This window comes from Scomber japonicus, chromosome 13 (genome assembly GCF_027409825.1).
Source record: "Scomber japonicus isolate fScoJap1 chromosome 13, fScoJap1.pri, whole genome shotgun sequence".
In the NCBI taxonomy this organism is placed as follows: Eukaryota; Metazoa; Chordata; class Actinopteri; order Scombriformes; family Scombridae; genus Scomber; species Scomber japonicus.
Genome location: NC_070590.1, coordinates 18,808,773 through 18,834,146, shown reverse-complemented (window position 1 = coordinate 18,834,146; position 25,374 = coordinate 18,808,773). Strand labels below are relative to the sequence as shown.

General features: G+C 38.2%; 1 protein-coding gene across 1 annotated transcript; it reads left to right on the top strand.

Moving 5' to 3' along the window:
• Nucleotides 1–19,574: 19,574 nt before the first annotated feature.
• On the top strand, nt 19,575–22,198 carry ugt5d1 (UDP glucuronosyltransferase 5 family, polypeptide D1). The gene is made up of 4 exons (XM_053331635.1): nt 19,575–19,690; nt 19,878–20,176; nt 20,268–20,981; nt 21,298–22,198. Exons 1-4 carry the CDS (start codon nt 19,687–19,689, stop codon nt 21,880–21,882), a joined length of 1,602 nt encoding a protein of 533 aa, XP_053187610.1. The 5' UTR covers nt 19,575–19,686; the 3' UTR covers nt 21,883–22,198.
• The last annotated feature ends 3,176 nt before the right edge of the window (nt 22,199–25,374 follow it).

The window sequence follows — 25,374 nt, the reverse complement described above, 5'->3', positions numbered from 1 at the left end:
AGAGCTCAAACAGGGATGATATAACTTCATATTGAACTGGTGAAAGGTTATTAGATGAATAAAGGATAAATAAAAGAACTGTGGTTTACTCATGAGATAATAAAAACTTCACGAGCAAAGTTTCTTTCCACAAACAAAGTCCTGGTTACTCTGGATAATCCCCAGACCTCGCTGCCATCAGTGGTAGAAAGCCATTCCAATGAAAACTGACCTCTGTCTTATCCAGCACATTGTTCCTGGACAGATGTGTCAGACATTGAAATGTAATTTTCCAAGCATTGCAGAACAGAATACAATATTCCATTAACCTCTGCTGTATTTTGTAGCTGGCAGAAATCTCAAAGTTACATACCTTGAAACCTTAAACCAAAATCTGCAAGGCTAGACAGCTGCTGGTATAAGTGAGAAAACATTGTATGTTTTTCTTTGTGATTTTAGTCAAGTGACCCTTTTAAATGACATTTAATACGTCCACTTAGTTTTATTTGTTTGGAGCAATGTTGCGTTTTTACTTGATCACCTGTGAAGTTGTCATTTAAGTCATTTAAAAGTAATTTATAAGCGCAGTTACAAAAGAAACATTATGTTTCACTAAATCACCCAAACTATATAAAGCTCAAGTTGTGAGTAATTTAAAAGTAATTTGTCACTTTCCTCAAATCTTACTATCATTATTGGTGCCAGCTTTGTATAACTTTGTGCTTTTACACCGAATACTTAAATCAATAAGGTGAAAGCTGAGAACATAACATCAGACCTGGCCACATGGTTTGGTCATTCTCCAGATGTAGACTCACGGTTCCTCTTTCTACTCCATCATTCAGAGTGACTAAATAATGATACTAAGCGGGCCCAGCAGTTGAAGTCTGGTCTGGGCCAGTCTGCTTTGGTCTTGTATGATATGGCCCCCTAGCCTTACATAAGCATCCACAACAGTATCCAAGGGGATCAATCTTTTAATGAACAACAGGCTACAGACACATCACCATAGATAACAGGAAAATGGCTTGAGGAGAGGAAGGCAGTAAGCAATTGCCCAACAGACTCTCAAGAAAGTACAAAAACATTTAGGAAAAGTGGTATATCGAGAAATACTGGCAGGTAGCCCCATGGAGTGTTTTTCTTTAAGTTATTAATGAAAGTTGAAACTTGGATGCGCCTTAGTTTGAGAATTTATTCAATACAGAGTAATGGTTCTCTATGGGCCACAATTGAAACCACAAGGTTGGTGAAAAACGTTATGCAGTGTTGGCCACAGTTACACTCTAATCCAATTACTTGTAATAACACCATATCAGAATACACATTGCTTTAAATGCATCCATGACTAACTGGTAGCCAATCAAGTCCATAAAATAGGTACAGTGATGACAATTTGTTAATGTACATGAAACTACAGTCCAGATGTACAGTTTCCCTTTTATTGCAATTCTGGTCACTGCTCATTCATACTGTTGGCCTGTGAAAGGTACGTCACTTTCATTTAATGTAATTCTGTTTAACTTGATTTGAGCTTTTAGGAGAAAACTTCTGCTTCTGCACAAGTGTTGGTTTACTTTATATCAGGGGTTTTCCTACCTATGGGATCCTCATTATGTTTTTTGATCCCATAAACACTCATCACAATTGAGCAAAGTTATCCTGATACTGCTGTTTGACATAGGGGTGGGCGATATATAGCCTCAAAATTACATTTCGATATTTCAAGGAAATTTGCAATAACAACATACAAAATGTTTTGTCAGGGATTGCAGCATCAGCATTATAGTGTATTAGTAGTGACACAGTAGTTTTCCCTGGAAAGGATCCCAACTATTAAGACTTGTAAGCCTTATCATATTAACGTCATCATCAACTATATAAATGTGATATATAAAAATGTCTTGGTGTCTTAATTTTTCATAAAAGAGAGAGAGTCTGTACAGCAACTGCATCTATGCTAACCGGGAAGGAGAGTGTCTGCTGTAGAGAGCTCCGCGTTCTGTCAGCAGCTGTTCAAGGTCAACGTTTGGATTAAACTATCATTGTGTAGTAAAACTGCATCGGTCTTACTTGAAGAACACTGTACAATTAAGGATTGACGAGTCAAAGGTAAAACTGGTGGACTGTCAGGTTTATCCATGTTTATCAGGGTCGTGTCTGATGGTTCACCTGCAATCCACCATTTGCTCTTCCTGTAATATGGAGTGCAACTAGTGAGTCCTCCAGTGATGCTTGGTTGAGTCAATCGTTTACTTTTGGGCCTGTATCACCAGCTGCTATGTCTCCTCCTCACGTGTCTTCATAGCCTGGTTGCACTCAATTGTGTGTTTCTGCTTTAGGTGATGAAACAAGATTGTTGTGTTTCCATCTTTAGCAGTAACATCTTTCTTGCATATTTTGCAAAATATTGTGCTTTGTTGCAGGTCTGACCTACTAACTAATTGGCATTAAAGGAACTGCATTAAACTGGTTTAAGTCCTATTTATCAGCTTGGAGGGCGCGCTCACACTAGGCCTGGTTGACTTGAACTGTGCCGGAGCACGATTGTCCCCCCTCCCCAATCCCCCGCTGGCTTGCGCTCACAATGTATACAATCTGTGTCCGGTAACGGTTACAGTGCGATTTGTTTTTGTGTTGGTGAAACAGCTGTCCCACAAATGAGTTAATCGTTTTGCTTACTTTGTGGCTTACTTTGAGTCGTTTTGGGCATTGAAGAAGATTTTTACAGAGTCAGACGTTGAGGGAGCAGCGTTACTCGCCGACTACAATTCACGTTGATCTGTTTGTTGCTATGCCGGTTTGTTACTATGGCGACAGTTGCATAATTGACGTCATGCTCGACACCCTGTGCCCGAGTCCAACTGTTTAGCATTCCGTGCCCGGGCACGGTTCGGAGTGATCACACTAGTCAAATGAACTGGGCTTCAGGGCTCAAACGTGCTTGGGCACGGCACGGATCGCCTAGTGTGAGTGTCACCTAAAAGTAGAATGGGAGGCAGAGCCTTCAGAGATCAGGCTCCTCTCCTGTGGAACCATCTTACAGATTCAGTCCGGGGGAAAGACACCCTCTCTACATTTAAGAGTAGGCTTAAAATGTTCCTTTTTGATAAAGCTTATAGTTAGGGCCGGCCAGGCTTGTCTTGTACCAGCCCCTAGTTTATGCTGCTATAAGCTGCAGGACACCCATGATGCACTAAGCTCCTCTCTCCTCCTCCCTCTCTCTATCCATCCATCTATATCAATTTACATTCATTTACTATTATAATGCATTCACTAACTTAAACTTCTTCCCCGGAGTTCTCTGTGTTCTCTTGTCTCACAAGTAACCTGGGGCTGTAGACGTCGGGATGACAGATTCCTGTCCTGGAACTACTATTTTTGATGTAGGCAGATGGCCGTCCACTTAGAGCCCGGTTTTACCTGAGGTTTCTTTTGTTAAAATTTTTTCCTTGCCACTGTCGCCAAGTGCTCAAGTGCTGGCTCATGTGGGAATATTGGGTCTCTTTAAAATAAATTAAGGAGTATGGTCTAGACCTGCTCTATGTGTAAAGTGCCTTGAGATAGTGCTATATAAATAAAGATTGATTGACTTGTCATCCGAGGCTGTCACTGCCTGGCCTGACATGGTGCTCTTGCTATTTGGGCTTTTGTCATTGTTGTGCACACACGCGCTAGTGAGCATGAATGCATTATACATCATTGTGTCACTATATCACTTTAATATCACATAAAAATTTCCGATGATGGTATCATATGGCACAGCTCTAGTTTGACATACGTCATAGTACACCAAATACATAAATAAGGTCTTTAACCAAGTCACACAAATTTAGAATATGCTGTGTGATCTTCTTTTAACGGAAGCACATTGCATTCACTGGATAAAAAAAATATTTAGAGACCTTATCTCGTAATTACGAGATCCTGATCTTGTAATTACGAACCCAGATATTAGCGTTATTAACGTTATTAGCCACTAACAAGTTCCTAGGACAATTTAGAATTATGAGCTGACAAAGTTTGTGGAGTAAAGTCTGTGTTGTAGCCAATTTTCACATGTGTGCTGGTTGTATGTTGTTGTTGTTGTTGTTGTGACGTCACCTGCACAGCTGATCACACACGGTGGACAGGGAAGCCACACAGTTTTGCAACTGTGTGTGTGTGTGTGTGTGTGTGTGTGTGCGCAAGAGAGTAAATATGCGTTTTATCAAATCACTGCAAGTTTTGTTAAGTTAAGGAGCGTGGGCGAGCTAAACGTTTGATGTCATTCATTCATTCATTCAGAAATGACAATGTTGAAAAAAAAGCATGGTAAAAAAGCATTAGTATCTCCCAGTGTCTCAAACCGAGATGGAAGTATTGGCAGATTAACTGTGATAGCGCCATCATCGCCATACGCTTCCGTACCACTGAGAGCGGAAGATGTGTCCTTTTTCTTTATCTCGTAATTACGAGAAAAGATCTCGTAAGGTGTCTAATTTTTTTTTATCCAGTGCATGCAATGCGCTTCCATACCTTTTGATAGCTAATGTAATATTTTTTCTCCTGCATTCACTGAGCTTCCCCTGAAATAGTTTGGCGCCCCCTGGTGAGGCCTGCCTTCAACTTTTAAAACCCCTGCTTTAGCTGTAGGTTGCTACATGTATGTAGGTAAAAATGTGTTTTTATATCTGTGAATGTCTTTGTGTACAGTACACAACAATTGATTAAGCATCAATCATTATTGAAAAGACATGTTCTTAAAGCTACTCTTACCTTTGTTACATTTTTACACATTATTTTGTTTAGGTTAAAATGCTATTAATAAGGTAATAGCACTCTAAAATGTTAGAGCAGACATAGAAACCCATCATCATTCCATTCTCATAATATTCTGTGAAAACTCTGACCAATCATATCATTCAGTCCGAATGATATGATTGGCCGAGCGACCTGCCTGTTTTCCCCCTTCCGCATTACGTAATCGCTCGCACCCCCACCCGGAAGAGAGTCTGTTGTGGATCCACAGCATTATAATACATCCATGATCCACGGAGATAGCCGTAAACAGACAGTAGCGACTGACAGCTTCCACCTCCAGCCACTCCCACAGGGAAAAAGAAAACTTTATCAGTAGTGCGTGTTCGCCGAGGCAGAGGGGGGTGGAGGGGAAGGGAGTGTGTGGGGGTTAGACATAGGAGGGAGGAGGGGTTGTTGCTGTTCAAGTTTTTTCAAAGTGCTGTGTGAAATGCAAGAAAGGTAAGAGTTGCTTTAACGCGCAAACAACCACATAAAAATAAATAAACACAGACTCATCAGGCTTGTCTTTCCACTTGATGTTGAGGAATTTTCTGTTCATGAAATGTTTTTCAACAGCATTTAATTTGAATTCTGAATAATTTTGCTGATGAGGGTTTAGAGGGCCATACATTTCTTCATTGAAAATATAAAGTGTTGATGCACACTTTATTCTTTTCTTTATTGTTTCCAGATATTCCAGATTGCAGCTTGTTGTTGTTGTTTTCTAACCTTTTAATAAAATAAAATCTAATTGAACAACATTTAATGCATTCTGTATATTCAGATATTTTTAAGAAGCAATCAGCTTTAATAAAGATTCACTATCATATTTCCATCTGTTTTTTGAAGTATGAGTTAGAAATGCTAGGAACTTGCTTCACTGTACAAGCCAGTAGTTTATACTCTGTCTGATGGAAGCTGTGACTCAGGGTCAGACATCACATGTTATGAAGATCATCTGTCTCATCTGATCATCTATCTATCGCCACAAACTCCTCAATACTTTATTAAATACATCAAGACGTGGAGTTGTTTTTAACACTGCATGTGTGAAGTGAACTCAAGTATAACATCAATGTTATTGTGTAGTATGAAGTAGCCTACACCATGAGTAATAGACTGAAAACATGAGAGACTAAATAGACTATAATAGATTTTTCTTTGATCTGTCTTTTATTTATACTATACTCATAACAATGTGAGTTTGTCAAAGTCATATTCTGGACAAGTTAAGGCACAATAATTCTCATATTTTCAGAAATTTGACATTTAATATAGTCACTGTCTATATTAAATAATATACAATTATGTATTTTCTTTTACAATGTCAGATTAAACTTTATTAGATGTGTGGATTGTGTTGTGTTGTATTACGTCTCGACAAAGGATTCCCTGACAGCAAAATAAAGTTCTTTTCTAAATTGGAATTAATTGATAAATGAAAATAAAATGACCATAAAGGGTATCTTGCTTCTGTCTTGTGATAACCATGTAGAACCATGTAAAAAAAGAAGCTTGACTTGAACAATTACCTGTTATCAGCTTTGTGACAATGCAATGCGTTTCTCAGATAACTCAATAGGTTTCAGATGGTATATATAGCTTAGGAAACAGGAGAGTTTTGTCAGTCCATAAATGAACGCCAGTTTGCCTGAAAATTTCAAAATTACCAAAATGGAGATGATCAATTTTTAGACCAGTTTCAGGTCATTCATTATACATACAGATGTTACAATGATGTTGATATTTTTCTCATTTAATGGTCTGTGAATGTGCAGCTTTGAGCTCAATGTCTGGCTTCAATAGTCTAGATTTATGATGCAAAATGAGTGCATCAAATGTTAAGCAATACTTGATCTAATTCAGATTATTTTGTTTTTTTTTCCAAACGCATCACTATATTACACATGGGAATTTGTCAGAATGCACTGAAAGCACATATGTGCCTCACATGAGTTACATTACTGTCAGTGGAGTAAGGCCAGTGACAGAGCATGTGGATTGCATCAGGATTGAGTGTGGCACTTCAAATAGGATCAGACTCACTCTGTTGTCCTGTAAGCTCACTACAGGTACTGTGCTTCCCTCCCTGAAGAGCCTAGAGGGTGTATAAGCAGAGCTAGGTGGATAGTGAAGCAATGAGCTGTTTGTGTGGGTGCGATCAGACAAATGCCCGCGCTGCCACAAATCACACACTGAGAAACTGAGGAGTTTTTTTCTACAAGCTATCAGAGCCATGAAAAATGACAGTATATCCAAATACATTTACCTATGTTTATTATACTATACTTTACACCACTGCCATTGAAATACTGTTGCCATTTTGTCTGTACTTTATAACCATGTTTACTCATTTACAATATTAACCCCTTTTTGTGAATGTTTAAATATAAGCTTAGCTTTTAAATTCTTTTACTTGTAATGTGCACTGCCTGGAATTATGGCACGACAGCAATTCACTATATGTACCTGTATACATATGTAACAAATACAATCTCTTGAATATTGGATGGATTTAAGCATTGATTTGAAACTGTCAAATTCACACTCTCTGTTGAGTAGACCAACCAGTATGAGTATGAATTATTTAAAAACTAATAAAAACACACAATAATGATCTTTTACATGCTCCATGGTTGCTTCCATTGTTTTCATTTATGTTGTATTACAGCCACATTTCAAAGAAAAAATAAGATGACATTCTGTCAGCGCTTCTTTAAACAATGTCCTGGAAATTTGAATGTGTCTGTCATTACAGCAGAGGTGGGATGTGTAGTATATTGGCCAGTAGCCAGTTGGCACATCACCCAGAGTTAGATTGACAGTTGCAAGTGACAGTGATGAAAACAAGAAGTGTTAAATAGTATAGATAAGTATGTTATGCTGCTGCATCCAAAAGGCATATGTCAAGATGTCAAAGACTTTAAGATTGTGGTGAATAAACTGGAATGTTGGGTTGGTTAAGACTATGGAAAAGAGGCATCAATGGGATAATTACTTCACTAAGTAACTCCCTGATATTATGAGTTAATATACCCCTGATAGGTAATTATTGAAAGTGCAATGCTTTTCATTAGACTTCCTATAAGTTACTGAGCATGACATAAGGTAGGACATTTTAAACTATCCTTCAAGGGTTGTCAATCCATCGCTTTTATCCCAGTACTGATGAAGAGGATTAATTGTGAATTCCTTACCTAAAACCACTCAAAACAAAGCTGTCAAATAGATGGGATACTGGAAAAACTGAGGCAGATTAAGTTACAAAAGACAGAACAAGGGGAGGGTTGTACATTATCTTGCATCTGTGCAATGACATCACTGGCGATGCCTGTTTAAGTGGTGTGTCAATGTCTGATTATTCTGTCTGCAGACAAAATAATATTCCAGAAACAGCAGAAGGGCAGATCAGGGGGATTTTGTGCATTTTCTCAGCCTGTTGGCTGCAAATTCAGACTGATTGACCACATAACCTAGCCTCAGTAATTTGATAGATCACCAGACCTCAATAAGTGAATGTGCTGATGGATGGCAGTGTATTATTAACTGGAGAACAATGGGACTGTTGCCTCTGCTGAGCAGTTTGGCAGACTCCCATTCTAGAGAGGATTGGAGAATAAATTGGTGTTAAAGACAAAAGATAAACAGTGAGTAACTGGTGATAAGGAAGAGACAGAGATTTACAGAGCCTCTAAGATAATGTCAGAGCTTTGAAGAGACTTGCGCTGAGAGTGCAGGGTGGCGAGCTACCATGCAATCTCTATGGAATGGTGTGTGGTGAAGTGCAGCCAAACTAAACTTTAGGAATAGTTTAACTTTTTGGGAAATGCAGCCAGAGAAAACTGTAGCCAGTCAATAGACTAGAGTCCTCTGACATGTCAACCTATATTTAAAATAATTACTTCCCACCTGAAACATATTAACAATGAAATATTAACTGGTTGTGGCTGGTTGTGAGATGCAGAAAAAATAAAGGTGGTATAATGCTAGTTGTATGTGAGTCAGTATTTAGATGTACAGTTTAATAATTGTTGTGCACCAGAGATTGCATTTCTGCTTCAAGCTTAATATCCACCAAGTGAATAAATAAGCTGTTTATGTCATGCACGTATAGGCAACATCATGATCATATATGTGACAGGTGACAAGAGTAAGGTCCCACCCTCACCAACAGATCATCTAACTGAATGATGTCGAGTTCATTTTGAACAAAAGAACATTTATAGACAACCAAAGAAGACCAGTGCTGGATAGGAAAAAGTACGCTCCCTGATGGTGAGAGTTGTCTCAAGTTGACCAATAGCAGTTGGACATGACGTGGATAAGATAAGAAGTGGTGCTTCCACACTCTGGTCTATATCAAGGAAGAAGTTCAAGATGTCAATCACCACGCCCGTGTCAGCACTTCCCCTCTGGAAACAGAGATTGAGGCCCTCCCTTGGCTGTGAGAGTGAGTTGGTATAGGCTGTACCTTAAATCACATAATTACTGCATGTGATGTCCTAGTACATTAAAGTATGTGTGTGCATGCAAACGTACATGTATGTTTCAACATGCATTTATACAGAGGTATGTGACTATTTTTATTAGCTGGGGTTCACTTATATAAGCAGTCTTTATTCTGATCCCTGAACCGTGTGCTTGGTATGTAAATACACACTGTGGGCCAAAAAAAAGACAAAAAGAAATTAAACCTGTCTGTATAAGACGCAAAATAGAGTTTGTTGATTATGAGTGTTTGGAAGTAGACATTATTTTGTAATGGATCAAATTTAGCTTTTCCCTGGAACAAACTGGTGCCATTGCCTTACTGAAAAATGACACACTGGCCAATGTGCAGTTGAGGTAAATACTGGCATGGTTGAATGCACCAGTACTTGCACACACACCCAAAGACAGGCGTGCAATCATTTTTACAAGCTCTTCTAAAGGTTTATTTCCTTCTAATCATAATTCAAACTCACTGTAATGTATGGAGCCAAAGACTGAGACAAGGCAGCCTTTACTCCAAAGGTGGACCAGCATTGATTCAATGCCTTGATACTTGCTGCCGTACAGGGACATAGCACAGAGAACAGTCCAGCAATTTCAAAGCAATTTTTGTAGATTCACAGAAGGCTACTCTGACTTGCTGTGTTTGAGATGAGGATAATATAGGAGCTTCTACTTAACTGAAAGAAATGATAGCTTGATGTTAAAGATGTGTAACTCTAGACTTACTGTACTGCTTCAATACAGAAAAAACATGTAAGACAAAACAAAAACTGCTCCACTGGTGTCCATTTTGTGGGTGTGTGTTTAGTATATAGTGTGGGAGTTGAGATCTCTGGAAATGAATTTGAGAATGAATACATTGATATGTTTTTACACATTCCATGTGATGTATTGGGCCTGTGATTACAGGGGCGTCATAATGTTCTGTGGAAGGAGTTGAGACTCATTTTGAGTGGGTGGACAGAGACAGATATTTGGCTCTAGCTCAGGGCTGGAAAGTTAAAAGGCTTTTGACTGGTGTGCAGGGTTATGATACTGTACGGACGACACTGGCAGTGGGAGGTACAGGTCTGAGTCTGGGGCCTGGGGATGTAATTACAGCTTAAACTGATCCTGAGTGGGACTGTAAGGTGGGAGAGTTCAGCTTTTTTGCTAAATAGAAACACCAGAGATGTTATGGATGCTAATGTCAGTCATATGGTTGGTCTCTCAGACGGTCCAGACAGAAATATCTCAAGAACTTCTGGATGTATTGCCATTAAATTTGCTAGAGTATCATGGTATCCATAGTATGATTGAGAGAAATGTCTCAAAAACTATCAAATGGATTGGGCTTAAATTTGGTAGACACATTCACATTCCACTTTTCCACTTCACCTACCTGCAAAACTAATAAAATTCCCATCAGCCGCAGCTATATTTTGGGTTAAATGCTAATATTATTACACTAACTTGTTTGTTAACATGGTAGACATTATACTAAACTTAAGCATGTTCACATTGTTATTGTGAACATTTTAATATGTTGACATTAGCATTTAGTTCCCAATATCTCACAGAGCTGGGCTCTGGCTAAATACTTTTTTGTATAATAAATAATAATAAATAAATAATTAGTTCATATTACTACTTACACTACATTTAAGTATATGCTTTTGCTTCCAGTGTGAGGTGCTTCTGGTAGTTTTGGTGCGTGTGTGTGTGTGTGTGTGTGTGTGTTTGGGGGGGTGGGGCTGACATCATGAGTTGATTTCTCCATTGCCTACATTACTCTGTGGCCTTAACCTTTTCACTGAAAGGACGTGCCAATGTAAACGTTAAGCCTTAGGAAGTTAAAGTGATCTTTGAACTAGGTGTGACTGAACTATTTTCTGTTCTGCATGAGGTCCTTGTGCCTAAAAACAGGACTGTTTCATGAAAAACACTTATGACTATAACTTTGTATGCTGTAAATGGACCTGACCCTCTGGCACCTAAACACACACTCACACACAACATACATGATTTTCAGCCTGTGTATACTAAGGCTTTACAGGACATTGCAGGGTGCTAGTCTTGTTTGGTTTTTGTCCTCAGTGGTTGTTTATGAGGCTATATATCTCTTTTTGTGTGTAAAGATCTATAGAGCTTATGCAGTGAATAAAATAAAATCAGTCTTTCTGCTGGTTATAAGTGCTTGAAATGGATATCAGGTATCCCTCATTGATAGGAATACATGCCCTCTCACACACTCTGGGTTGAACTCTGGGCAGTCCAAAGTCTGTCATGTCATAACAACCTCATTCAGACGAAACATATTTAAAAGCCTATAATGAGAACATTGGCACATGTGAGATGTGATGACAATGTCACAAGGATCCTACTCTTCAAACTGTACACAAAAAAAGCTTCAAGCACAACAATCAGCAAAGGTATAGTAATCCACACAGCTCACCATGGTGTGGATTGCATGATGAAAAATTTAGGGTTTGATCAGATTTGACAGCTGGAGCGCTGCAGAGTTTCAAATTTGGCTTCTAGTATTTTCTAAAAGGATGCAGTTAAATGATATCAGTATTTCAGCCAAGTGGAATTTTACCAGAAAGAGCAAAAGTTATTCCCATGAGGGATGACACACAGCTGACATCCCCTTTCCTCTTCCCATCTCCTCTTGTCAGCCAGCAAGTGTTGGCTGCAAACTTCAATGTTGTCTTCGAAGATTTTGGTACTAAAAACCAACCTACATGGATTGTTTCCTTTGAGTGGCCTTGAGAGGCCTGTTTCTGATGAACTTCCAAGTTCTTGTCATCTTATAATATGCTAGCTGACCATTTGACTAACACACCCAGAAACATAATTTTGTGCATATGAATGGCCTGCCCTCTGAGGCCTCAACATTTTAAGAAATGTGTACTACTAGTTTACTATGGGAAAGATGAATGTAAAAAAAAAACAAAAAAAAAACTACAATGACACAAAGTGCATTGGAGCTGGTTCTGGCAGCAGAGAAAGCCTCATTAATATAGAACAGATAATATGCTATACTGTACCCTTTTGGGTCAACAACAATTTTGTAATGCATTTCTTTCTGCTAATTAGACCAAGCACAGAATCTGTTAAAATGACTGTAATTATACAACATGAGGTTCCATTTTTTCCATTTATTGTCCAGGCTGAGGAAAGTAGTTGATACATCTTTCTCCTTAGACATGTCGTCTTGGGGGAACCTGACACATTCCCTGGCCGGATGGGGTATGTAATCCCTCCAGTATTTTCTGGGCCCACCCTGTTGTCATAGGACAGTCAAAGGTCTGTTGGATATGCCAACAGACCAATGTTCATACTCTTTCACAGTTGCTTAACACTCTCAAGTAACAGCTCAGGCTTTCCTAATGATCTATGCCTATGACCTATGAGCTGCTGTCCAACTTGCTGCTTGAGAAAAATAAATAACCTCTCTGATGACGAAAATCACATATTAGACATAAAAGTGAATTGAATATCACTACCCAATCAAATCAGCCATCACTGTGCATCTTTGAATTTGAATGAGTGTATCCGTGCAACGTGCACATGCATGTTTGAATGCCCTTTCCAGAGAGCTGTCAGTGCTACAGTGACGTTCTCCATGTCCAGAATGGAAGACAGATTGAGCATTATGGTTGGAAAAACAACCAACGTGTTCACACGCGAGTGGGACTTTGTATTTGTGTGTACACGTGCAAAGAGTCACTGAGGGGCCTGCGCTGAACCGTGTCCAATGATGAAGATGGTGGAAATAGAATGAACCCTTGAGGACTTCTTTTTTAAATCTCTCCCAGAAGACTGAATTGACCCCACAGTGCAGAGGTTTATGACATTAAAGGTCCTTGTTGGGAATAGAGGGAATATTATGTATTTGTAGTTAATGCTACTATACTGCTTATATTGGTTTAGTTTTAGTTTTATTTTTTTTTGCATTTCCATTGACATGCAATAGAACTACATACATTTTAGACTCATCGGACAAATATGCTGGGAAAATCTATCTATGAGCCAAAAGCAACACAGGATCAATTTAACACTGCTTGTCATCAGTAACTTTACAGACTGTAAATGATGCAACAGGTTCCATTACTATGTGGGGTCTTTATTTGAACAGTCCAAAAGTCCATACTGTTTACATTTGTTTATGTGAGCGTCTTCTTGATGGATTGCAGCATAGACATTTGACTGGATGAGACAAGCTCGCTTTTATGCTTTACCTCAGTCACTGTTCAGTTGATGGACATGAGAGGAAGTCTGAGTTACTGGTAGCAATTTGTGAGACAAAGTGGAGGAGGAGGGCGGGTAAACAGCTGGACTTTGGTTCATTATTTGGCTACATCATTATAACAATGGTCAAGATGAAGATATCATGCTATGTCATGCATTTCCCGTTTCCTTTAATGGATCCATATTTTCTTATCAGGTCATTTGTTCAGGATACATAATAAAAAATAAAGCTTAATGAGAACGTTTTCTGGCAAGGCATTTAGGAAATATAGGAAATAATAAAGATGATTAAAGTTTTTTTAAAGTACATCTTGTGATCAAAAAAGCTAGACACTAGAAAACTGATTAAAGAGTGATGCCGATGGTCATCTAATTCACACAATAATACAATAATCTAGTAATAAGACAATAATTTACTGCAGACCATTTGCCAAAGCATTCAATAGATTTTTATATTTTATTTACTTAGTTGTTTTAAATGTGTTTTTTAAGGTACATCAAAGGTTTTAAATGTTTTCCCTGTCAGTATTACTAAGTTCCTGCAGGAAGTCCAGACATCTGAAATGTGAGAGACAGCTGCCATGAATACATGATGTGACCAATTTTACTTTACTGTTTTTATGATGTCCATGTTTGCTTCATTTATATCTACTGCATTTGATTACTGGCACATCCTATTGGAAGTGTTTTGACATGCTGTTACCATGAAACAAAGGCAGTGAACCAAAGATAAGTATGTGCAATTTACTAAAACTCCCCTTTATATCTAAATAAAAAAACTCTTCCGCATTCAAGCATGAACTGATTCAAGTGATCAATCAAAAACATTCAGTATTTTCTGTATATCTAATTGTTCAACTAATTCATGTCCACTTGACATTCTTGTCAAATATTTTGTTTATGTACACATTGACATATGTCTATACATTTTTTGTGTGACTCCATAATAAAACAGGCAAAAGAAAGGCATATTTGGCATAAGCACCTGAAACAAAAAGAGGACAAATCAAAGGCAGAATACTAAGATGGAGTCTGTAATCATCTTCATATTTACTCTCTGGGAGCTCATCCGTCCTTTAATTCAGGCTGTGTATATAAAGCTAGAAAAATTTAAGATTTGTTTGCTTTTTGTGCTTTTATATATAATCTAAGGCCTCCTGCAACCACACAAAAGTCCATCATTACTTCTACAGAGAGTTTTTGTTCACAAAGGACAACAAATTTGACATTTTTCCTAAAAAGCTATCCATCACTGAAACACTGAGCTTCCATGTGCAGTACATTTCTTCCCAGAACAGGTTGGCACATGAGAGAGAAATGGTATCTTACAGTTATGTTTACTTTTTAAGGTCTTCATCTGTCAGCTACAAGATCCTGCTTCAACACACTGAGATCATCATCAACCCCCCTCCCCGAGGAAACTTGAACAAATCACACACACAAAATGTCGCCATAATGGGAGAGTCATTTGGCAAGTGTATACTTGCTCTCTGTCAATCTAAATATGGAAAAAGAAGAAAAGAGGAATGTGTAAGTGCACTATAACAGAGGTAACATTGACCAAGGTTACACTTGTCTGGCCAGATTGATGTGTCCATATTGGGTACTTTAAACGGGCACCAAGTTATTTCCCAACAAAGTTTCTTCATACCTTTTCCTTGCCCAGAAAGGCAACCAATGGAAGAGTACAATGCTGATTAATTCAGTTGTTACAGTTAAAAATGTGTAAGTCAGCTCATGATCTTTCCAAAATGAGTAACATCACTGTGAATCCAAAGACCTTTGTTCATCTTCAGGATGTCCCCTCTTGAAAAGGTCAAACCGGCATTCAGCATCATTTTGTGCTGCCAGTGTTTCTTCAGTTTTGTCATCTTGTATCTTTTTCATTCATTATAGTCAATGTTTCAGACTCTCCAGTTATGTCAGCCAGTAAGGTATAACAAAGATGTCATTTCTTAACCCAATCAAGTAGCACGCAGTGTAGAAAAGGTACATCTTTGACCTGACCTGCAATCTGGTGTCACGCTACCTGCAGCAATTGTAACATCAGCTCACACATTTGACCTTAAACAGAGGAGGTCCTTACATTTTGACTGTTCACCTTTGTTATTTTTTCTTCATTTAAAAAACATTATTCACATGACTGCTTTCAAACTTTGTATAAATACTCATTGATTTGGCTGACGTTTTTGGCGAGGTGTTGCATTGTGCCATGTGTTGATGTTGCCTAGAGCAGTGAGATTTGACAAATGTGCAGTGTTAATTGTTTAGTAAAAATCACAGCTTAATGTTTGTTAAAGTTGCACATATTTTCCACTTCATGTTGCCAATAAGTTTCCTCACTCTTGAGCTTTTGGAATCAGGAACACTTATGTGCACATTTACTGTTCTTAGATTGAGGTTTCAAAAAATTAAAGTCGGTCCCGCTGTTTAAGTTCACAATTCACTGACTATCACACCAACATTTTGTAGATTGGTTGTTTTTTTTTAATGTATTTTACTTCCTTTTCATACTTCACTCACTTCCTAATGCTCACACCTGAAAAGATATGAAACTTATTTGAGCTATAGTTCTGAATATCTTTTTTTCAATCAAAGCCTCTATAGGTTAATATAATATCTATCCCTTGATATCAAGACCCTGCCTCACTTTTTGTAATTACACCAATTGTAATTACAAATACAGTCTGTAGTCTGGTCAGCAAGATTTTACATATTATTAACTTAATGATTAATCAATGAATAAACTCATTCTACACAAGTCACACATCTAGTTTCATAGTTTTGATAAACTAATGAGCAGCATTTGCCAGCATAGCAAATCTGACACCTTTAACTGATCTCACATACAGGGTGAATGATTAGAGGTGAGAGAGTCACTGTATAAACAAACTGCAGGTGAGAAACTTCTCCTCATTGTTTTGACCATCTGCTCTAATAATTGGAGGGCTCCGTGGTTTCAAGCTCTTTTCTCATTTGTCATGTGCAGGGCTGCAGAGACCCCTTACTAATGCATGAGTCAGAGATCCCTGTGTTTCCACAGTCATTATTCCACCCGAGGCCCTGCAGAAAAATGGGAATTGCTTGTACAGACTGTAGCAAAAATAACTCTGGTTATACTGTAATGGCAACTTTTATTTATTCAGACTTAAGCTGTTACATAACATGTATAACATAGCACACGTAAGGGCAAGGCAGGCTAGGTTTGTGCTCAAAGTCTGTTTTAATTGTTTACATTTCTCTATTAATCATTTTAAATATGTTATTTCATGTGAACTATTTGACAGCTGATTATGAACAAAGTCTATCTGGAGTGCTGTACAGCAGTCTTGTTTGTAGCTGCAGAGAGAATCACTTACCAGAAACCAGGGAAACACCTGGAAAAATATGGAACAAAAACTATAAAAGCTGGGGAACAGTTTCCTGTTGTAGTTAATGTCTGGTAAGTGCACTAGGGGGTAAATTAAACATTACTTTACACAAAGTCATTCTGAGCTATCTTTGTGATTTTATAAAGCATATCATTTCTAATGGCAGAGATGTAAAGTTGCCTCATATTTTAGTGTTCAAACATAATGAATCCTTGAATCAGCTCAAGTAAAAGCAATAAATGTTATCATAATATATTGCTGTCTTAGTCACAGCGTCTTAAAAGCCACAGCATCTAACTTTAGCTCTTGCTGCATAGGGGATCTTGGAGTGCTGCCTGAGACAGTGTCTTCTCCATCAACAAACCACCAGATGATGGAATTTGTCATGGAAGAAATTGTCATGGGATTTCATCCTCCTCCAGCTGACGAGCAAGAACTTTCATTTTATCATACACGGGGAAAGCCTTTATTTTTAGTAAGCCGTATGCTGAAATTGATTTTCTGTGGTCGCATGAAAAAGCCTGATGTAACTGGAACGAGAGGGCATGAGAAATTAGAATTTCCATATTTCACTTCTCTCCTCTCGGCAGTGAGTATTAATATAAATGCTGTTTACACAGACAAGTTGTATCAGACTGTTCTCATCCCACCACTTTGGCTGTGAGCTACACTTTCAGTGAGGAAATGTGGATGTTTAGGTTATCAAAAAAAAACTTCCCAGCCAGGGCAAGAAATCATTATAAGATGTGTACAGGTGTGCTGAAACATTGATAGATGTCAGTGAATACTGCATGAGACTGCCATGTGGACATCTTCTCATCTCACTCATGTGAAGATGTGTATAGGAATGTTGTAAAAGAAAAATAATATTTATCCACCAAATTGCCACAGACTAAACAGTCATCTCCTGCTCCAATTGATCCATGTGGTGAGTGATACTTGTCTTGTCTTTTTGTAAAACTGTAGATTGGAAGATTGTAAAATGGCACCACAAGAAAACAAAATAAACAAAAGCAAAATACGTCAAAACTATTTTGATTTGTGGTTACATATTTTTGAATAAAGTCCACAATAACCCCTGAAAGAGGCAGGCAATAGGACCCAGCAGTGACTGCACAATGTGTGCCTGTTGTTCCAGATTTGTGAGGAAAAACAGGGTGATTGTTTTTCTCCTCAGGGTGTTTAGGTGAAACCAGTGAAATCAGAGAAGCCAAGTGGACTCAAGAAGAGAGAAGAATGGTACTATGAAAAGGTTATCTTTAAAATATATCTGTGCAGTGAGACACTTTGTGTTACCTGAACACAGGCATGATCTGCACTACTAGTTGTGAAAATGTGGTGTTGAAGTGATTCCTCATTTTGCCTTGTTAGACACCAGAAAAGGACATGAGTGAGTCTCCTGAGTCTCCACTCAGGACCAGCAGCTAATTTCCCCCAATTGGTGAAGATTTGAGAGTTTTCTTCATCTTAATTCCATTATCGTCAAATCCCTTTAGAGAGAAACATTTCCCAAAAATTTCCAAAGAGGAAGCTATGCACAGTCAGGTAAGAAACATTCGCCGCATTAATCAATTACTTAGTGATCATCCCTTTTCACTCAAAATTTGGGATTTTTCATCCACATATTCGATTTTATTTTCCCATGATCTATCAACTAATGAATACACTTTAATCATTATGATCTTTTTCATATTTGATTGATAATTTAGCCTTTGCTTCATCATTGCTTAAGCACATTACGTTTCACCAGACATGCTATATTTCACAGACTGTAAATAGAGACTTCTTTGTCTACATGAAGCAGCATATCACAAACACAACTGCAGGAGCTGCAGTCCTCCGCTTACACTGGATCCATTCGGCTGGATTACTGCTGTGCAGAAGCATTTTACAGCCCACTTATACAAACATGAATTTACAGGTGTGGGGCACAGGCCTGTAGACAGAGAGAGGAATTGTTTCTGCACCCTTTGTTATTCATTGGTTACTCATTTTAGTTTTACAGGTGATGCTGCTGCTGTATGTCTCCATAAAAGTTTAACTTTTTTACATCTTAAATCCTATAAAATCCTAAAAGGGGAACATAAATCATGAGCACATTGTCCTGAACAAAATATTGGACCATGTTTAATTGAACTCAAACCATTTGAGACAGTAAACTACATGCTTACAATTTAATAAAAGTCATTCCCTTGGTGGTCTTCTTTGGTTAAAATAAGACTTTAACTAGATTGTTGTGCAAGGACATGCCTTAGATCAGCTGAGTTCAGTTGGTTCTGAGACCTGCAACCTACTGTTTATTCCAAAGGCAGATATATTTGGCACACAGGGAGTTGTAGTAAAAAAAAAAAAAAAATCTTAAAATAAATGTGAGACATCCTAAAAGCATGCCATATATACTGGAGCAACACTTGTAACATGATAAATGTGGAACTTGTGTGGGACATCATTATATAAATCACTCTAATAACCTTATGAAAGAGGTCACAGGTTCATATGATGCAAGCATTGTCCTTGTGACAGAGAGAAACACATTCATAAAAGCACACACAATATACGGTATATTACCAGTAGTACCAGGATAAATTAATATGAAAATAAAATTATGATCATATAACAAAGAAGAAATATTTAATGTGATTGCGGTTGTGGTTGTCATTCGCAGAACATTTATGGCAGCAACATAAATACATGTGACACGTGTTACATGTAACTCATTTACCTGTGTTACAACTGATCATCTGGAGTTTGAACTCAAATATCTGAGGAATCCATAGATAGGCTGTCATTCTGCAGACAAGTTGAATAACTGCTGCCAGGCCTGAGCATGGGTAAGTTCATTTTTATACATGCTGAATGATATTAATGATATTTTCTTATCAGTGTGTGTACATACAAAATGTAAAATCATTTGTAGACGCATGTTTGGTTAGAAAAAACTTTATTTCTCATGGATGATTAGTTGAAGCTGAAGATCAATATGCAAAATGTTATTAATTTCTCTCCCTGGCATTTTAGGGACCATGCCATTGCATCGCTTGTGTGGAATATTTGTATTCCTTAGCATATGTGTGGTTTCCTTCACACCACCTTGTGATGGAGGAAATGTTCTAGTATTTCCTGTAGACGGCAGCCACTGGATCAACATGAAAATTCTGCTAGAGGAACTTCATGCCAGGGGCCACAACATCACTGTTATAAGGGCCTCCACCAGCTGGTACATCCCAGAGAAGTCCTCTCTCTACACCTCCATCACACTTGAAATGGACACAGGGATAGAGAACTTTTTTGATGAGTACCTACAGGAGCATATGAGGGTATGTTATCATGGGTTGGGCCCCACATGATTCATTCAGTTCATTCAAATATCAAGATACTCATGATGTTTTCTATGGGGTTGTTTTTCAGGCCCAGAGAGAGGGGGCTTCAGCACTTACATTCTTCAAACTCACAAAAGATTTCCTTTCTATGATCGCTGAGGCCCATTCACTATGGACTGACGCCATCGTTCAAATCTTTGATAATAAAAATCTGGTCAAAAGCTTAATGGATTCCAAGTATGATCTTGTTCTCACTGACCCAGCAATAGCACCAGGGGTTGTGCTAGCCAAGTATCTCAAACTGCCCATTGTGCTTAATGTTCGCTGGATCACCAGTGGAGACGGCCAGTTTGCGATAGCCCCCTCACCACTCTCTTATATCCCAGTGCCAGGATCGGGCTTAACGGACAAAATGGATTTCCTTCAGAGGGTCAAGAACATGCTTTTCTACAGTATCATTGTGTTCCAGCAGAAATTTCTGGTGGGGCCGAACTATGATACCATCTGTGACAAATATATTGAGGGCGGATGTAATATCATCTCGCTTCTTCAGGAGGCAGACATCTGGCTGTTCAGGTCAGATTTTGTGTTTGACTTCCCTCGGCCCACAATGCCAAATGTCATCTACATAGGAGGGTTCCAGTGCAAACCGGCTCAACCTCTGCCAGAAGACCTGGAGGAGTTTGTTCAGCGTGCTGGGGAGCATGGAGTGATCATCATGACACTGGGAACTTTGGTTAATGCTTTGCCCAGAGAGGTTGCGGATGAAATTGCCAGCGTCTTTGCCAAGATGCCTCAGAAGGTAACAGATGCTCATTGCTTTACTTGGTCAATGATGTGAAAATGTTGAATAGTTTTACTTGGAGACACTAAGAAGCAATTTTAATTCAGAAGTAGAGAAATATATAGAAGGTTACAAATTAAGATATCAATCCTCCAATAATCAAATTAAAAAGGGATCTCTAGACCAGTTATATGCTGTAAACCTAAAAATCGATTCAATGATTCTTAGACAAATTGTACATAGATTATTACCTAATATTAGGACAGTTTAAATCAATACTTATCACTGCACAGATACATAGTGAATTCATAATGACTCTTTCTTTTCTGATTAGGTGATATGGAGACACAAAGGGGAACATCCCACGACTCTGGGCAACAACACCCTGATAGTGGACTGGATGCCACAGAAGGACCTTCTTGGCCATCCGCAGACTAAAGTGTTTGTGGCTCATGGAGGTACTAATGGAGTCCAGGAAGCCATTTATCACGGTGTCCCTGTGCTCGGCATACCCTTATTCTTTGACCAGTATGACAACCTTCTACGTTTGCAGGAGAGAGGAGCTGGAAAGATCATTGAGCTAGGTAACGTTAACGGTCACAGTTTTGGACAAGGTCTGAAGGAAGTGCTCCATCAAGACAGATATAGACAGAATATGCAGAGACTGTCACGTTTGCACAGAGATCAGCCAATGGCACCCATGGATCAGGCCATCTTCTGGGTAGAATATGTGATGCGCCACAAAGGGGCCGCTCACCTGCGTACAGATGCCTATAACATGCCCTGGTACTCATATTACTGTTTAGATGTATTGCTGCTGTTGCTGACTGCAGTGACTATACTGCTGCTCTCTACTTTGGCAGTTTTTAGGTTCCTGTGCTGTAGAAGTAGAAGAAAAACCAAAAGCAAACAGCATTGACTGAGGTCAAATTTGTTTAAGAATATAACTTAAGTTCTCTAAAGCACTGTATTTAGATTAAAAAACTAACAAAGTATACATCTTAAGGTATCTTGTATGTACCTCATTATTTTTTATGATGCTGGATGACAAGTCAAGGAAATTTAACCCTGATCTTCTGTTTTTTGTGTGTTTTTTGTTGGATTAGTTTTGGCTAAAATCAGTTCAAATCTGATAATATGAATTAAGTCTAGATAATCAACAATTAAAAAAAGTTGTCCAACATATTTGTCCCCATTCCAATTTTGAATAAAGTAAAGAATAATAAATACATACTTAAAAGGAAATGCTTTTGTCTGTTATCCTTTCGGTAGAGACTGTACTGCACAAAAACTTTGACAACTTCAAAGTGAAATCAGATGCGGTAGCAAACTTCTAACATAAACACCCTTCTCTAACTGTGCTGTGTTAATTTTACAGATGCCTTGGTCTCACATGCCCACATACCAGTAGAACTCCCTCGTCCAAATCCCTTACTTGTAAAACCAATGCCCACACTAGATATGCAGAAAGCTACAATCTCACAGTTAACATTTTAAGGTTGTGAGGCCAAATTTCCACTGAATCAGAGAGCAAAACTTAGTTCATTATCTTTGCAGGAAAATTGAATTATGTTAAGAAACGTATGAGCTTGTTGAAGAGATAAAAGCTCAGACAAACCTGAAAAGGCAATACAATGATTTCTTTTAGATGCCCTTGGTATATTACAATGTGAGTAATAACAGAGTTAATCACGATATCAAGAACATATGTAAAGTATTTCTTGCATCCAGTTTTTATGGAAAACATAGAGATCGATTATGTCCTGCTTGTTATTTTTATATTCAATCCATATGAATTATATCATCCTCTAAACTAATTCCATTGAAAAGACAAACCTAAATAAATGACAGTGGAAAATCCTATAATTTCAGAAAATAGATGGAATTAAAACCATTTCCCTTGCTTAAACAGTCCTTGAAACAATCAGAGGCTGGAAAAGAAAGTTCTCTTTGATATAGCATAAGCTCATATGGTTTTGATTTATAAGATGGCTGAGGATGTGTTGGTAAACTATGAGCTAAATTACATTTCACTTATCATTTGGTGTTAACACAGCTTGAGACTCCTGAGTGTACTGATGAAGGAAGCAAATCTTTGAAAATGTTCCAAAGTATGAAGGCAGTGAGGTGATTTAATGGGGTCTGGAACAACACTGAGTACTCAAACATTAAGAAGAAAGAAAAAACAGAGGAGACAAAAATTGTGTGTGTGTGTGTGTGTGTGTGTGTGTGTGTGTGTATGTGTGTGTGTAGTAATGGATGAAACTTGTTGTTGTGTGATGGCATGTGTGTAATGTCCTCATATGCCAAAAAAATGAAATCTGCAAATATAACTTTTGTAAATCAGAACAAATGGGAGAAAGTCAAATATAGTGTAGTTTTGTGATCTTAAGTTACATTTGTATTTAAAGAATGCTGATTCAGTACATTTGATTTAGCCCAGATTGTTCCAGTCTGATCAGATTTGATTCACTGTGACATACACAGCCTGCGAGTAAGAATGCAGTCACTACTCAGAGCTGAAAAAACGACTGCCATCACTTCTGCATATTTTGTGGGTAAAAGAAAACATTTACGTCTGTGTCTACATTTTTATTGAGCGTCAGTCGTCTCCTAAAAACACTTGAATTAACCACCAACAAAATATAAGTCAGTTATAGCCCTGTGGTCTTTGTATTAAAGATGGAAACATATGCAACATTATTAAACATCTAAAGAAAACTAAACTTTATTTTTAAATGTGTAAATGTTTGTGTATTAATAATGCACAACTTTACATAGCATTTTGTTTTTTCATTATACATGAAAACCATACTATTCACTGATATGAATAAATAGGGTTAGACACTCTGACTTTATTGTTAGAGTGGGTGGGGACCACTGCTGTTTTTTATCTGTCTCTCTAATTTCCTTTTTAACAGCCACCTTCCAAGCCTACAGGGGGTGAGTGTTTTATAATTACAGGACCTACAACATGCTTTAAAAAACAGTGAATGGGTTAAAATAAAATAGAGAATGGAAGAAAATATGGAAGCAATGATGGAATTGTTTCTTGAGTGTAAATCACGTTTTAATGACATTGTGAAACAGGCCAAACCGATAATTGTAAATAATTCTGTTTTATGTAAACAGAAAAAAGTCTAATTTGATTGGTGCAACAACATACTCAAATCTACATTACCAGCTCTGCTGAAATGCAATTGCTGGATGCTGTTATTGTGTTGTGGATACATAGTCTTCCTTTTCATCAGATACAGCAGTTCCAAACTCAACCTGATTGTCTCCTTTCTCAGAATATATGTGCTCACAAGGTCAAAGACAAAACTTTAATTCAGCTTTTAACTGTTCAAAAAAATACTGCATGTGTGGAAATAGATGTGATTCTCAGTTGCTGATCACTTCACAACTTTTACGTGGAGTACGCCTCATAATCTTTCGCCCTGAGGGACGTCTCCACTAGTCCAGACACAGGGTCAGAGACCCTAACATCTGCTGTAGAGACCGCCTTCATGTATACATAAAACAGGTGCGCTGCATGTCTCTGTCTCGTCACCGGTATCTGCAACTGTGACAGTGAGCACATCGCCTTCCTCTCTTTGTGTCTTCACATCCCTTCAACTCTGGCTCTTTTCCTGTCCTTCTCCCCCCCCCCCTCTCTGATTTTGAACCCCCCCTTTTCTTGGAAAATCTTTCATTTGCTCATGGCAAGTATTGAATGATGTCACTGTGCATGTTCTATGTTAGAGAATAGTCAAGGCTTGGATAAGAATACAGGGAAAGCAGATGCCTTCATATGATTAACTAAATACAGCTTATGTATGGTACCTTCACCACTGATCACATTCTACACAATCAAGACAAAATAAAAAACTAGACAACTGCTAAATAACTTTGAGTTAGCTATGTCATGATTTTCAATGTAAGAACCCACCTGGGCCACATTCATTTATTGACCTTACTGTAATGAGATGGAATGAAAATGATTTTGACCAGGATATTGAGAAGCCTCTATTATTTGACTAGGAGGCATGTGTTACTACAAAACTATAGATTGCTTGTGCATTATATTCTCTGAAAGAAAAAGGATGGAAAGGTTTTCATAAATAAGCAGATTCTGAAGTCCTAGACTTAAGGGTTATAATATGGCAAAATCAAGTCAGTATTTTTGTCTTTTGTATGCGTGTGTGTATGTGTTTGTGTGCGTATGTAGTAGCTTTGTGAAAGAAGTACCCTTTCTCATCACTCAACACAAACACACACACACACACACACACACACACACACACACACACACACACATGTACACGCACACATTTGATCTCTTTGGCTTGTGCTCCCAAAGGGCATCTGCAAGGCGTGACATCATTCTCTCCACAGGCACACAGTTCACATTCATTGTTCTCTCTATAGA